This window comes from Pristiophorus japonicus, chromosome 8 (assembly GCF_044704955.1).
Source record: "Pristiophorus japonicus isolate sPriJap1 chromosome 8, sPriJap1.hap1, whole genome shotgun sequence".
In the NCBI taxonomy this organism is placed as follows: Eukaryota; Metazoa; Chordata; class Chondrichthyes; family Pristiophoridae; genus Pristiophorus; species Pristiophorus japonicus.
This window is the reverse complement of record NC_091984.1, coordinates 67,087,471-67,100,688: the sequence shown is the minus strand read 5'-3', so window position 1 is coordinate 67,100,688 and position 13,218 is coordinate 67,087,471. Positions and strand designations below refer to the sequence as shown.

General features: G+C 42.6%; 1 protein-coding gene across 2 annotated transcripts in view; it reads left to right on the top strand.

Annotated features, from left to right (window-relative positions):
• Positions 1–13,218, top strand: part of elavl4 (ELAV like neuron-specific RNA binding protein 4) — an 85,163-nt gene that overhangs the window by 18,478 nt on the left and 53,467 nt on the right. For both annotated transcript variants that reach the window (XM_070886903.1, XM_070886904.1), the window contains exon 2: positions 7,368–7,608. In XM_070886903.1, the coding sequence (XP_070743004.1) occupies positions 7,368–7,608 (241 nt within the window). The remainder of the gene's footprint in view (positions 1–7,367; positions 7,609–13,218) is intronic.

Here is a 13,218-nt window from a genome sequence, read left to right as displayed (position 1 = left end):
TTATCTGTTTTATTTTGTTTTAATTGGGCAAGGGGAAGAAGTGAATGGAGTACAGGGTATATGGAAATTGAAGTAAAGTATTATTTCAAGGCAGTTTTTGGTGAGCTGAAAAGAACAAAGACTCCAGGGAAGATTTTATTTTCAACAGTAGACACTAATGGGATACATTTTATTCAGTAATTTAAATTGACTTTTTGGCATAAAATACAGAAGTGTTAGGGAGAGAGCCATAGGCTGTGTTGGCAGTTCAATGAGCCATACCTGCTTCACCGATAATCAGATTAAAAAGCAGTGCTGTGCTTGTGATTAACTAAACAGTGATAGCCTTGCACTGTGTGCTACTGATGCCACAGTCCGCAGCTGCACAATGGTAATTGCATCTTGTCTTATGTTTCATGGAGAAATTATCGAGTTAATTTGTGAGTGTGAGAGAATGGGTGTTTAAAAATGAGTCAAAATGAGGGAGTGTTATAATTTTGGGTAAGAATTTGATATGTAACCTAAAAAGGAAGCTGCAGGTTATTTTTGACAAATTTGGATTACTGCTTTATTCTGTTGTATGACTAAGTCAGTTTAATATATGTACAAGTGCAATAGTCCTTTTCAATTGTTGATACAGAAAGCCTTTAACTTAACATTAATATATATTTGTCCAAATGAAAAATATTTGTTAGAAAGTAGGAAACAAATAGAATTTTGCAGTGAACGTAAAAGCTTTGCCAGTGATGTCCGACATGCACCTTTGCTACAAGATTTCTTTCACTTTGCTTGACTCTTTTTTTTCATTGGTTTTACAAAGTGATTTAAAGACTATAATGAAAATATTCCACACAAATTAGCTTATAATGTTTAACTACTGAGATTTATTATAATTACCTGTGGTTTGAGGTAAATTCCATTTTTCATTATGAAACACTGAGCAGTATTGTTTATTTTTACAGTGATCTTTGACAATGTTATTATGCTGCTACATTTATATACTGCTATGTAATAATCTTAAGCTCTGATCTCTAACAAAGAAGCAATGTGATTTTAGCCAGCATTTCAAATCTGGACTTAATTACAGAAACAAAAAACAACTTTTCTTACTAAAAATTTGCAAGATGACAGTACAGCACCAATAAAGCTATACAAATCACAAAAGTCAGTGGGGGTCATTTTAGCTTTGGCCGATGGTATTGGATCAACCACCCAAAATACATCCCGCAGAGTTTCCTTTCCACAATTGGCAGCAGATCCGATATCATCTGTTTTACACCATCTCCCAAATTTTAAAATTACCCCCAGTGATATAATGGATAAATACACCATCGTGTATAGAGCTATGAAGGTTAATAGCACATAATGAGGCACATTCAGCCCATCATGTCTATGCTTGCTCTTTGCTAGAGCAATTGAGTACTTAACCCACAGCCCTCTCCCCATTGTCCTCTGTCTTTCTCTGTTTAAAATATTTATTCCATTCTTCTACATAAGATGCAATGCTCTCTACCGCAACCACTCCTTGTGGCAAAGCATTCCATGTTTCAACAACCCTCGGAGCAAAGAAATCTCTCCCAACTTCTCTCCTCACTCCCTTGGTGACAATTTTAAAATTGATGACCCATGGTCAGTGATTTTTTTTGTTTGCACTTGGGATGTGGGCAATACTAGCAAGGCAGCATTTATTTTCCATTCCTAGTTATCTGAGCATTAAGATTCAACTGGAACTGGAGTCACGTGTGGCCAAGACCATGTAGGTGTGGCAGGTTTCCTTCCCTGAAGGACATTAATCAGTAACTTCTTAACCAGAGGAAATAATTTCTCCTTGTTCAACCTATCAAAGCCCTGCATAATTTTGTTTTAAAACTATTAATTTCCTCTTAGCCACCTATGCTCCAGTGATGATAGTACCAGTTTCTCAAGTCTCTCCTCATAGCTATGGGGGGAATTTTAACCTAACAAAACGGGTGGGTTGGGGGCATGTGGGAAGTTGAAGTATTTTTTAAAAGTGCTTTAACCTCCATTTTGAAGTTAACTTTATCTGATTGGGTTTTGCATGCCTCGTGATACCCGCCAGCTAATGCAAGGCGAAGACTGCTGGATTCAGGAGGTAAGTGCCTTTATACAGCCGCTCCCACACCCCCGTTCCTTGCTGTTTTCTGATTTCCAACGCCCCCGCCCCCGCGCTCCTCCAGCCCTACCAATGTTATCTGCCTCCTCCTCCCCCCTCCCCCCCCTCCTCTACCCTCCCCCCCCTCCTCTAGCTGCCAATCTTTGCTGACATCACCCACCCCCCTGCTCTCTTCAGAGCCACCCCACCCCAAACCTGTGCTCTTCCCGGCCCCAGATCTCCTCAGATACCCCCCCCCCCCCCCTCTGTCCTTGGCCCGGCCCCTGATAGTTTCCAACACCCCTCACCCACCTGCACCCCTGTCCCCCCACGCAATCGCTCCCTCCCTCCTTCCTCTCTGGCCTAGTGCCACAAGCCTACCCGGCTGGAGCCAGCCAGCCTTTCAATCTGGCTGGCTGCAGTTGGGAAACAGAGGCTTCCCATGCAAATCAGACCCTGTCGTTAAAATTGGCAGGGCCTGAGGGGAAACCCATTCTCCTGAGTTTCCCGGCTGCTTTAGAGCACCCCTCCCCAACCCATCTTCCCCATTAAAATTCAGCCTATAGTTTCCTATCCCTGGCATCATCTACAATCTCTACGCTCCTCATGTGTTTGCTACAATGGGATGTCCAAAACTGCATTCAGTATTCCAACTGTTTTATATAAATTCATCATTATTTGTTTACTTCTGCATGCTATGCCTTTATTTGTAAAACGAAGAATGCTGTTGACTTACGGCTTTATCTACCTGCACTCACTCTTGCAAGGAATTATCGCTGGGAATTACCTCAGCGGTTCCCAAACAGCTGCCATAACTTCAGCGGACAAATCCTGATGTATCCAGGATTTCCACTGAAGTTATGGCGGCTGATCAGGAGAACCCCCGAGGCTATTCGTTGCATATATATTTGAATCCCATTTACACCCTTCAGTGTCTTCCATTAAGCGTATACTCCCCTTCCTTGTTTTTTTGTTTTGCAAAATGTATAACCCGACACTTATCCATGTTAAATTGCACCTTCCCTTGTCTGTCCATTCGACTAACCTATGTCCACCTTAAGTCTTTTACAGTCTGCCTTACTGTTTGCGTAACCCCATACTTTTGTGTCGACAAATTTAAAGATTCTGCTCCTTATGCCCAAGTTCAAGCCATCTATAAACACTAAGAACAAAAATGCGGTCAGTATTGACCTCTGCAGTACAACGCTACCAACCAATCTCCAATCTGAGCAGCACCCATTTACCTTAACCCTTTGTTTCCTGGCTGTCAACGAACTTTCATATCCATGCTGCTACACTTCTTGTACCATATGACTAATTTTAACTTTTTTTTAAAAACTGCTTTAAGGCACCTTATTGAACATCTGAGAATTCATATACAACACATCTACTTTATCTATCCAATCCTCTCCTTCAAAAAAAATTTGTCAAACACCACTTGCATTTAACAAATCCGTGCTGGCTGTTTTTGATTCACCCATGCATTTCTAAATGCGCAGTATGTTTATCTCAAATTATGGATTCTAAAGCCTGGAAATTCCCTGGTGTAATGGCAGCTGTTAAGGCCAGTTTTGTTGAAAAAATTGCATCCCTCTTACTTCCGCCCATTTCCGTCATGGGACATGCCGGCCATCATTTTGTTAATGGCCATAACACTGCTGTTGACGGCGCTGGATTCTGAAATGTAAATTAGCAGCTTGTGACATCAGTCGAGGTCAGAAATCAACTAATCACCCTTGTGCATTCCCTTAGTGACTGTCTTCCGTGTGCCTTTGCCTATCTTCGTGATGTCACGCAGTGCTACCCCAGTGGCTGCAGCATGGCTAGTGGAAGGCTGCTGACTTTAAGTGGGGGACACTGCAGATGGCCATGCAGGACGACTTCGAAGAGCTGGTGGCTGAGTGTGTCAAATCGAGTGACTGTGTTTCTTCTTCTCCTTATTTACTCTCCTCTCCCTCTTTTTGGTCATCCACTGACTGGGCAGACTGGATTTCATAGAAACATAGAAAATAGCTGCAGGAGTAGGCCATTCGGCCCTTCGAACCTGCACCACCATTCAATATGATCATGACTGATCATTTTTGCAACTTTAGTACCCCATTCCTGCTTTCTCTTCCGTAAGTGCCACATCTAACGAATTGGCCTCAACAACTTTCTGTGGTAGAGAATACTACAGGTTCACAATTCTCGAATGAATGAAGAAGTTTCTCCTCATCTCGGTCCTAAATGGCTTACCCCTTGCCCTTAGACTGTGACCCCTGGTTCTGGACTTCTCCAACATCGGGAACATTCTTCCTGCATCTAACCTGTCCAATCCCATCAGAATTTTATATGTTTCTATGAGATACCCTCTCATTTTTCTAAATTCCAATGAATATAAGCCAGTCTTTCTTCGTATGTCAGTCCTGCCATCCCGGGAATCAGTCTGGTGAGCCTTCGCTGCACTCCCTCAATAGCAAGAATGTCCTTCCTCAGATTAGGAGACCAAAACTGTACACAATACTCAAGATGTGCTCTCACCAAGGCCCTATACAACTGCAGTAAGACCTCCCTGCTCCTATACTCAAATCCTCTCGCTATGAAGGCCAACATGCTATTTGCCGCCTTCACCGCCTGCTGTACCTGCAAGCCAACTTTCAATGACTGATGTACCATGACACCCAGGTCTCGTTGCACCTCAACTTTTCCTAATCTGTCACCATTCAGATAATAATCTGCCTTCCTGTTTTTGCCACCAAAGTGGATAACCTCACATTTATCTACATTATACTGCATCTGCCATGCATTTGCCCACTCACCTAACCTGTCCAAATTGCCCTGCAGCCTCTTAGCATCCTCCTCACAGCTCACACCACCACCCAGTTTAGTGTCATCTGCAAACTTGGAGATATTACCTTCAATTCCTTCGTCTAAATCATAAATGTATATTGTAAATAGCTGGGGTCCCAGCACTGAACCTTGCGGTACCCCACTCGTCACTGCCTGCCATTCTGAAAAGGACCTGTTTATTCCTACTCTTTGCTTCCTGTCTGCCAACCAGTTCTCTATCTATGTCAATACATTACCGCCAATACCATGTGCTTTAATTTTGCACACTAATCTCTTGTGTGGGACCTTGTCAAAAGCCTTTTGAAAGTTCAAATACACCACATCCACTGGTTCTCCCTTGTCCACTCTACTAGTTACATCCTCAAAAAATTCTCGAAGATTTGTTAAGCATGATTTCCCTTTCATAAATGCATGCTGACTTGGACCGATCCTGTCGCTGCTATTACATCTTTAATAATTGATTCCAACATTTTCCCCACTGCCAATGTCAGGCTAACCAGTCTAGAATTCCCTGTTTTCTCTCTCCCTTTTTTAAAAAGTGGGGTTACATTAGCGACCCTCCAATCCATAGGAACTGATCCAGAGTCTATAGAATGTTGCAAAATGACCACCAATGCATCCACTATTTCTACGGCCACTTCCTTAGTCTGCATCCCAGAGTACTTATCAGGCCCTGGGGATTTATCGGCCTTCAATCCCATCAATTTCCCTAACACAATTTCCTGATTAATAAGGATTTCCTTCAGTTCCTCCTTCTCGCTAGGCCCCCTGTCCCCTAGTATTTCCGGAAAGTTATTTGTGTCTTCCTTAGTGAATACAGAACCAAAGTATTTGTTCAATTGGTCTGCCATTTCTTTGTTACCCATTATAAATTCACCTGATTCTGATTGCAAAGGACCTACATTTGTCTTCACTAATCTTTTTCTCTTCACATATCATCTATAGAAGCTTTTGCAGTCAGTTTTTATGTTCCCTGTAAGCTTACTCTCATTCTCTATTTTCCCCCTCCGAATTAAAACCTTTGTCCTCCTCTGCTGAATTCTAAATTTCTCCCAGTCCTCAGGTTTGCTGCTTTTTCTGACCAATTTATATGCCTGTTCCTTGGATTTAAACACCATCCCTAATTTCCCTTGTTAGCCACGGTTGAGCCACCTTCCCCGTTTTATTTTTACTCCAGACAGGGATGTACAATTGTTAAAGTTCATCCATGTGATCTAGGTGTTTGAAAAGGCACAAGGGTAGAGTTGTGGTGAGGGGAGGGCAGAAAAGCAAGAGCTGCATGCTGACACCATGTGCACCTTGTAAATCAAAAGATATTGTGGGATGAGGTGGAAGTGGGATGTGAGAAGGAGGGTAACGTATGAGGATACCAGCATCCTGTATTCTTTCAATCTTGCTGCTGGCCAATGGCTCAGCCATGGCCCTGCCAAGAATGGCCAGCACCATTTCATCCAAGGGGGTGAGGCGAAGCTAGGAATTGGAGGTGTGCCTCGTGTTTGGTACAGAATGTTCGTAGCTGAGTAATGGGGGTAGGGGGTCGTGCAATGAGCAGTGTGTGAGGCTCATGAAATTTCTTTGACCACTGGAGCCAGGTGGTGCGGGCGACACTGCTGGTGGTGACTGCCTGTGATCTGGTCCCACGTAATTCTTTCTGAAGTGTTTCCTGGCTCCTGTGGGTAGAGGACCTCTCTTGCAGTGTTAACCTTCTGCACAATGCTGGAGTGCTGCGTGCGAGACCCTGGGTGCTCCATCCCTGCCTGATTGAACCATTTGTATGACCTTTTTTTAAATATGTGAAAGACATTTCAACTTTAAGAGCTGAAGACTGCCATTTTGGAATTCTTTTTACTGTTTTTTTTTTTCAGAAGGCAGTTGAGCTCTGCCTATTTTTAAATTATAATTTTTTTCATTTTAGAAGGCATTTCCCCTTTAAGGGATCAACACTGCTTTCTGAAATGACAGGCTAGCTCCAGGGATGCTACGGCCACGCTACATTGGGCCTCCTGCTGAGACTACTGCCCGAAACAAGGCAATACAAAGCAGGTTTTGTGTTATACTAATTTAAATCAGCAGGCAGCACCAAGATGCTGCCTACAGTTTTTTTGTGGGCGGCCGTTAACTTCGACCCGCAGTGGCACCAGCTGTTTCCCGGCCATATCAAATTTCTAGACCTAAGAGTTTGTCTAAAGCTAACAGATGTGACTGCCCAGCTGACAGAATATGTAATTGACTATGATTCAGGAGTGTGACCTCCCGTTTGTTTTCTATATTTAATGTTCTGAGGTGTATTATTCTAGTGAAGTTACAGTTAGTACCTTTGTGATTTTTAAAGGAGTTGATTCAAAGTTGCATATTCTATACCGATAGGCATGTCTGACTGTTGGAAGGGTGTTTATTCCTTTGTAATCATCCATGGAATTTTAATACTGACTTTGCATTCTCTTAGATAATCAGCACCATGGAACCTCAGGTGTCAAATGGCCCTACGTCCAACACACCCAATGGTCCATCAAGCAACAGTAGAAACTGCTCATCACCTATGCAGACAGGGGCTCCTACAGATGACAGCAAAACCAACCTCATAGTCAACTATCTTCCCCAAAATATGACACAGGAAGAATTCAGAAGTTTGTTTGGGAGCATCGGTGAAATAGAATCATGCAAACTTGTTCGAGATAAAATAACAGGTTAGTTTGGGCTTTAAACATACAATGAAGTGCACAGACCCAGCACTTCTGTTGAGACAGTTAGTTCAATATGCTAAAATATATAGTTTTGATTTATTTGTGTGTTTTAAGTTCTAAACAGAAAGCCCCTGAATTTCCACAGGGTTCTCCCACTCTGCTGCTGTAACTATGGTGGGAATTAAAGTAATGGTCATTTTTAGCCATTTACGCCACTGATCTCCCCAAGAGAACCCCTGCCAAAATTACAGGTGCACGTATTTAGGTAATAGAAACATGTTTAACAATGAATATATAATGTGGTTATTACTATAATGAAAATGCAAAGATAATGGGATAATTTTCACTTTCAACGGGGGCAGAAAACCAGCAGGAGTGGATCAGCTGCCCACGACACCAACCCCATTTGCTTTTCTATTGAAGTCAATGGAAAAGAAAATGTGCTGCGGTGTATAACAGGTGGCTGATCCGCTCCCACCCATTTTCCGCCTTCACAAAAAGTGAAAATTACCCCCAATACTTTCAGGAATTGGAAATTTATATTTTGTCAGAAATTCCACAATCCTACCGTCTTGATTTTTGTAAATGATCATTTGTGTTCTTTTGGGCTCCATTCCCAGCTACATGCACAAGGAGTGTCCAAGTGAAATCAGAAAGTCCCCAGTGAGAAATTAGGTGAATCTGTATTTTCCTTTGGGGTACAACATGCTAATACACCAACATGAGGCATTACCACCCAAGAAAGAACATAAAAAAGCATCAAGCAATCGATCATGTGCATTCCCCTTATGCAGTTGATCTATTGAAGGAACCCTCTATATAAATATCTCTTCTCCAAAGATAATCAAGTAAAATCCCAGAATATTCATTCATCCTTTCATGTGCACTTTTCCTGCCAACCCTCCATCATTCCCTCCTCCCCACCGGCAGAGAAACCACCAAGGAATATTAGACTTTTCAGCAGCTATTCATTATGTTCCCTACACACTTTCTTGGTCCAGTACAAATTTGGCTGGGCTTTTACAAGTCCAGCACCATAGGTTTTTTTTTCTAATCTGCTAAAACTTTTAAAATTCTGTGCAAATGTTTATAATCCTCATCCATTACCAAATTTATTGGGCCATGACACATTAAGGGAAATAGATGCAAATTCTTCTGAGGTGGAGATCGCAACAGATTTATCAGTGTAAGGCTATTAAAAGAGCTTGAGGGTGCCAGAGCCAATTACTGACAAGTCGGTGGAAATGATCTGTACATCTAATGCTTTAGAATTTGCCTTGGTTTTAAACCAAAGCATGTACCCAATTGATCAGAGACTCCTGCCGAAAGATATAAAATAGACCTGCTGCAGAAGGAAGAAGATACGCAAGTCATGGCCACCAGGATACTAGCAAGTAACAATTCTTGAACTCCCTTTGGGTGGGGGCTGCTATGACTAACATCCTGCAGAGATAAACAAGGTGGTAGTTTACTTGGCTTTCACTATCCTTTTTAAACAAACCAAGCATCATATGAGGGACTCATCGATGATGCTGATGAATAGTGTCCGAAAATGGGATTGGAGTTGATAGCTCCAGTTAGACAGCTCGCAGTGGAAGTGGTATAATGGGCCTAATGGTCTCTGTACTGTAATTTCTGAGAGAGAACTCTCTTGCTGAGAATGTAATATTTAAATAGCAGATTAAGGGGATCTATGATGTCTTAGATATGGTTGTTCAGTTATTCAAACAATGTTCTTTTCCGAGCAGGCCCAACTTTAGAAATGGCTTCTTGTGTCAAAAGACAGCATTATATACTGAACTTTCATTGATGCCAACTTGTTTTTTAAGTGTGAATTTAAATAGCAAGAGTTACCAATTCTTCTGCCCATAAGGGAAATCACAGCCCAGACTGATCCCATCTTCCACCATTGGCCACACTTGCATAATTTCCATAAAGGATCACTGGATAACCATCCGGATCAGGAACCGTACTCAAGGAATGCTAAACCCTTATTTCCATCCTCAGTGAGATTTAGTTCGCTCAGCACAGATTGGGCTCTAGTCTAAGTGACTCAAGTTACACGCTGCCTTTATCAACTGAGATAGTGAATGAATGTGATTTACCAAGTATAAACTAATGTAACAGCTAATAAATGCTATTTCAGGTCTTATTTTGACGAGCTTTCCTCCAAAGAAATGTGAAAGACAGCCAAACAGTGTTTCTCTGTAGCCATAAAAATACTCTGCAGAGTTCAAGCACTAACATTCAGGTCCATGGTTATTAGAAGAGTCATTGCAATACTTCAACCTATGTATAATGATGCATCAATATGGTACAGTATGGAGGAGTACTGCTTAATTTTCCAAGTCATGACTAAAGTTAACTCCCTTTCTTGGAAGGGTTCCTTCTTTCATCCCTCCCATTAAAAGACTAGGGAAATCCAACTTGGATAATGTAATTGTCTCCTTCTCCACTTTGGGGGCAAAAACACAAAGGCAGAATATTATCTGAATGGCGGAAGATTAGGAAAGGGGGTGTGCAATGAGACCTGGGTGTCATGGTTCATCAGTCATTGAAAGTTGGCATGCAGGTACAGCAGGCGGTGAAGAAGGCAAATGGTGTGTTGGCCTTCATAGCGAGAGGATTTGAGTAAAGGAGCATGGAGGTCTTACTGCAGTTGTACAGGGCCTTGGTGAGGCCTCACCTGGAATATTGTGTTCAGTTTTGGTCTCCTAATCTGAGGAAGGACGTTCTTGCTATTGAGGGAGTGCAGCGAAAGTTCACCAGACTGATTCCCGGGATGGCAGGACTGACATATGAGGAGAGACTGGATCAACTGGGCCTTTATACACTGGAGTTTAGAAGGATGAGAGGGGATCTCATAGAAACTTATAAGAATCTGACGGGACTGGACAGGTTAGATGCGGGGAGAATGTTCCCGATGATGGGGAAGTCCAGAACCAGGGGACACAGTCTTGGGATAAGGGGTAGGCCATTTCGGACTGAGATGAGGAGAAACTTCTTCACTCAGAGAATTGTTAACCTGTGGAATTCCCTGCTGCAGAGAGTTATTGATGCCAGTTCATTGGAGTTAGATATGGCCCTTACGGCTAAAGGGATCAAGGGGTATGGAGAGAAAGCAGGAAAGGGGGACTGAGGGAATGATCAGCCGTGATCTTATTGAATGGTGGTGCTGGCTCGATGGACCGAATGGCCTACTCCTGCACCTATTTTCTATGTTTCTATGCCCTTATTAAACATGGGCAATGTTTTAAGCCACTGCTATAAAGCCAAGAGGAAAAGCAGAAGGTGACTCAGATCGGTTGCTGAAATCAAAAATTTGAATAAGCACCCCAAAAAAGAATTGTTTCTTCTAAAGTCACTACTTATTAATACCCAGATTGGCAAACATTAAAGATTGGCAAATAGCCATAAATTAAAAAAATTATTATTTCCACAAAAAATATGGAGACGCAGAAAATGTCTACGGGTGCAGTTACATTGCAGCTACCAATTAGTTTGCAGCTGATATCTTTCGGGTCAGGCCACAGATTTGCAGCAAAAGCTTACTTTAGAAGCTAATGGCTAAAGTCTTCTGTTGGTGCATGCCAAAACTGTCACTGAAATGCTGTTTCACATCTCATTATCTGGCAGGATATGGTTTCTATTAGCAGTGCTGCTGGTACCAGCAAATGCATTCCTGGAAGGAGCACATAGGGAACAGGGTCTGCAGAGCACTTGACCTCACTAAGTTGGACTTCAGTGTGATTTAGATATCTGCTTTCAATACAATGTACTTCTGCGGACAGACATCATTGTAGTCCAATTCTAAATCAAACAAAACTGGAAGAGTTCTCTGGCATTCTGTAATGATATTTTGAATCCAAGGCCCCGAGGAGAGCTGGCATGGAAGTACTGGAGACTGGGGATAGATGCAGAAGATCAATGTTTCTTGAAACCTCAATGCATACAAGAACTCAAAATACTGTGACAGAACTGCTCAACCTTATGATATAATTCCATCAGAAAATGACACATTTTTCATGAAAATGTGGCCTTATTGGGCCATCCAGTTAGAGAATGAATTTGCAAGCACAACAATCTGAGGATGTCTTAAAACAGTTATGAAAAGAAGGCAAAGTGCAAAAATCCAAGCCCATTTTCAACAACCAGAGGACATAAACTAGAGCTCTCTGATTGAAGAGAATAATTGAAGAATGCACCAGAAAAAATTTAAACAAAAAAAAAAAGAGTTCTAAAGCAAACAATATGCAATCAATACACTGGAGGTGCGGAGTAGTAGTTATATCAGAGATTGACTGGATTACCGAAAGGAAAAGGGCAAAATCATTTCACTGGGAAGATAAACAACCTGGCCACAGACATCACTGAAAAATCAAGAATTTGGGATTACCTGAGAATACAAAGGGAACTGACCCAACAGGATATTGAAAATAATGCTATAAATAAAATCAGATTTAAAAAAAATATATTTATGGAGAACTCTGGCTTCAATCTTCAAGAGTGAAGACAAACCGAGGCTATTTGTTTTCTGTTTTCCTAATTAGTAGGGGAAAGAGCTCATATTGTGGGCAGCTACCAAAATAAACCTATAAAAGCAAAAGAATTTCCTTGTACAGTGACAATTGGCAAAGCACTTGACCAAATGATATCCATTTAAGAGCGCATGTATAGTTTTCAGAGAAGCAGGTTGGCGAGATTATGGAGCCGAAATTGTCCCGCGCTGGATTTGCAGTGCATAATTCGAATTAGTGGGTCGAACTACGCCGGCGCTGATTTGCCCTCTTTTGCAGAAAAAAATAGTGGGTACAGTAACTGTGCCTTCTATCAGTGCTCGTGCGTTGTTCATGGCGTGTGACGCTCAGCGACATGCTATTCATATTAGCACGCCGCTGATGACATCAGCACAGCGGTGCTGACATCAGCGCATCGCTGACGCGCCGCTTCACAACATCCCTCCCTTTCTCTTAAAAGGGAAGGCTGTAGCGACCTGAGCAGCACCTTCAGTGCCACCCAACGGATGACCAGGGAGGGTGTCGACCAGACCAAGTGGGGGTGCTGGCCTGCCTGTTGGTGACCTGGGCGAACCAGCAGCTGCCATTGTCGGGCCAACTGAAAAGTCAGCCGACATAAAAAAGATGGCGGCTGCGGCACCTCCCCTTTAATGGGCGGCCGGAGTTTCTCGCACCGGAAAGTTGTCGGTGGCGTCGTCCCGCACAGACCTTGCTCCCACGGGGAAAATCCTGTGGGTCAATTTCCCCTGCGGGGCGCAAAGGGGACAGCGCGAGCCGATAAGGGGTCGGCGCGCAAGGCGATGACGTCATCGCCGTGGCGCAGCACAAACCCCTTTTCGCCGGGGGAGCCCGAGCGAAAACCCTTTAATGCACCCTTATCACCGGCCTACGACGCTAACTGGACCTATGCAAATGGGCAATTTCAGCCCTTATATGTTGTATTCTATCAGAATAATGGTCTTTCATTTGGAAAATCAGAAATTGCAGAAGAATTCCTCAAAATAAATTGAACTAGAACTGTACAAACACAGAAGCAGCAGGAGGCAGATCCTGCATAGCAGGATGGGACAGAAAAGTAAGAATAAGGAGGGAATTA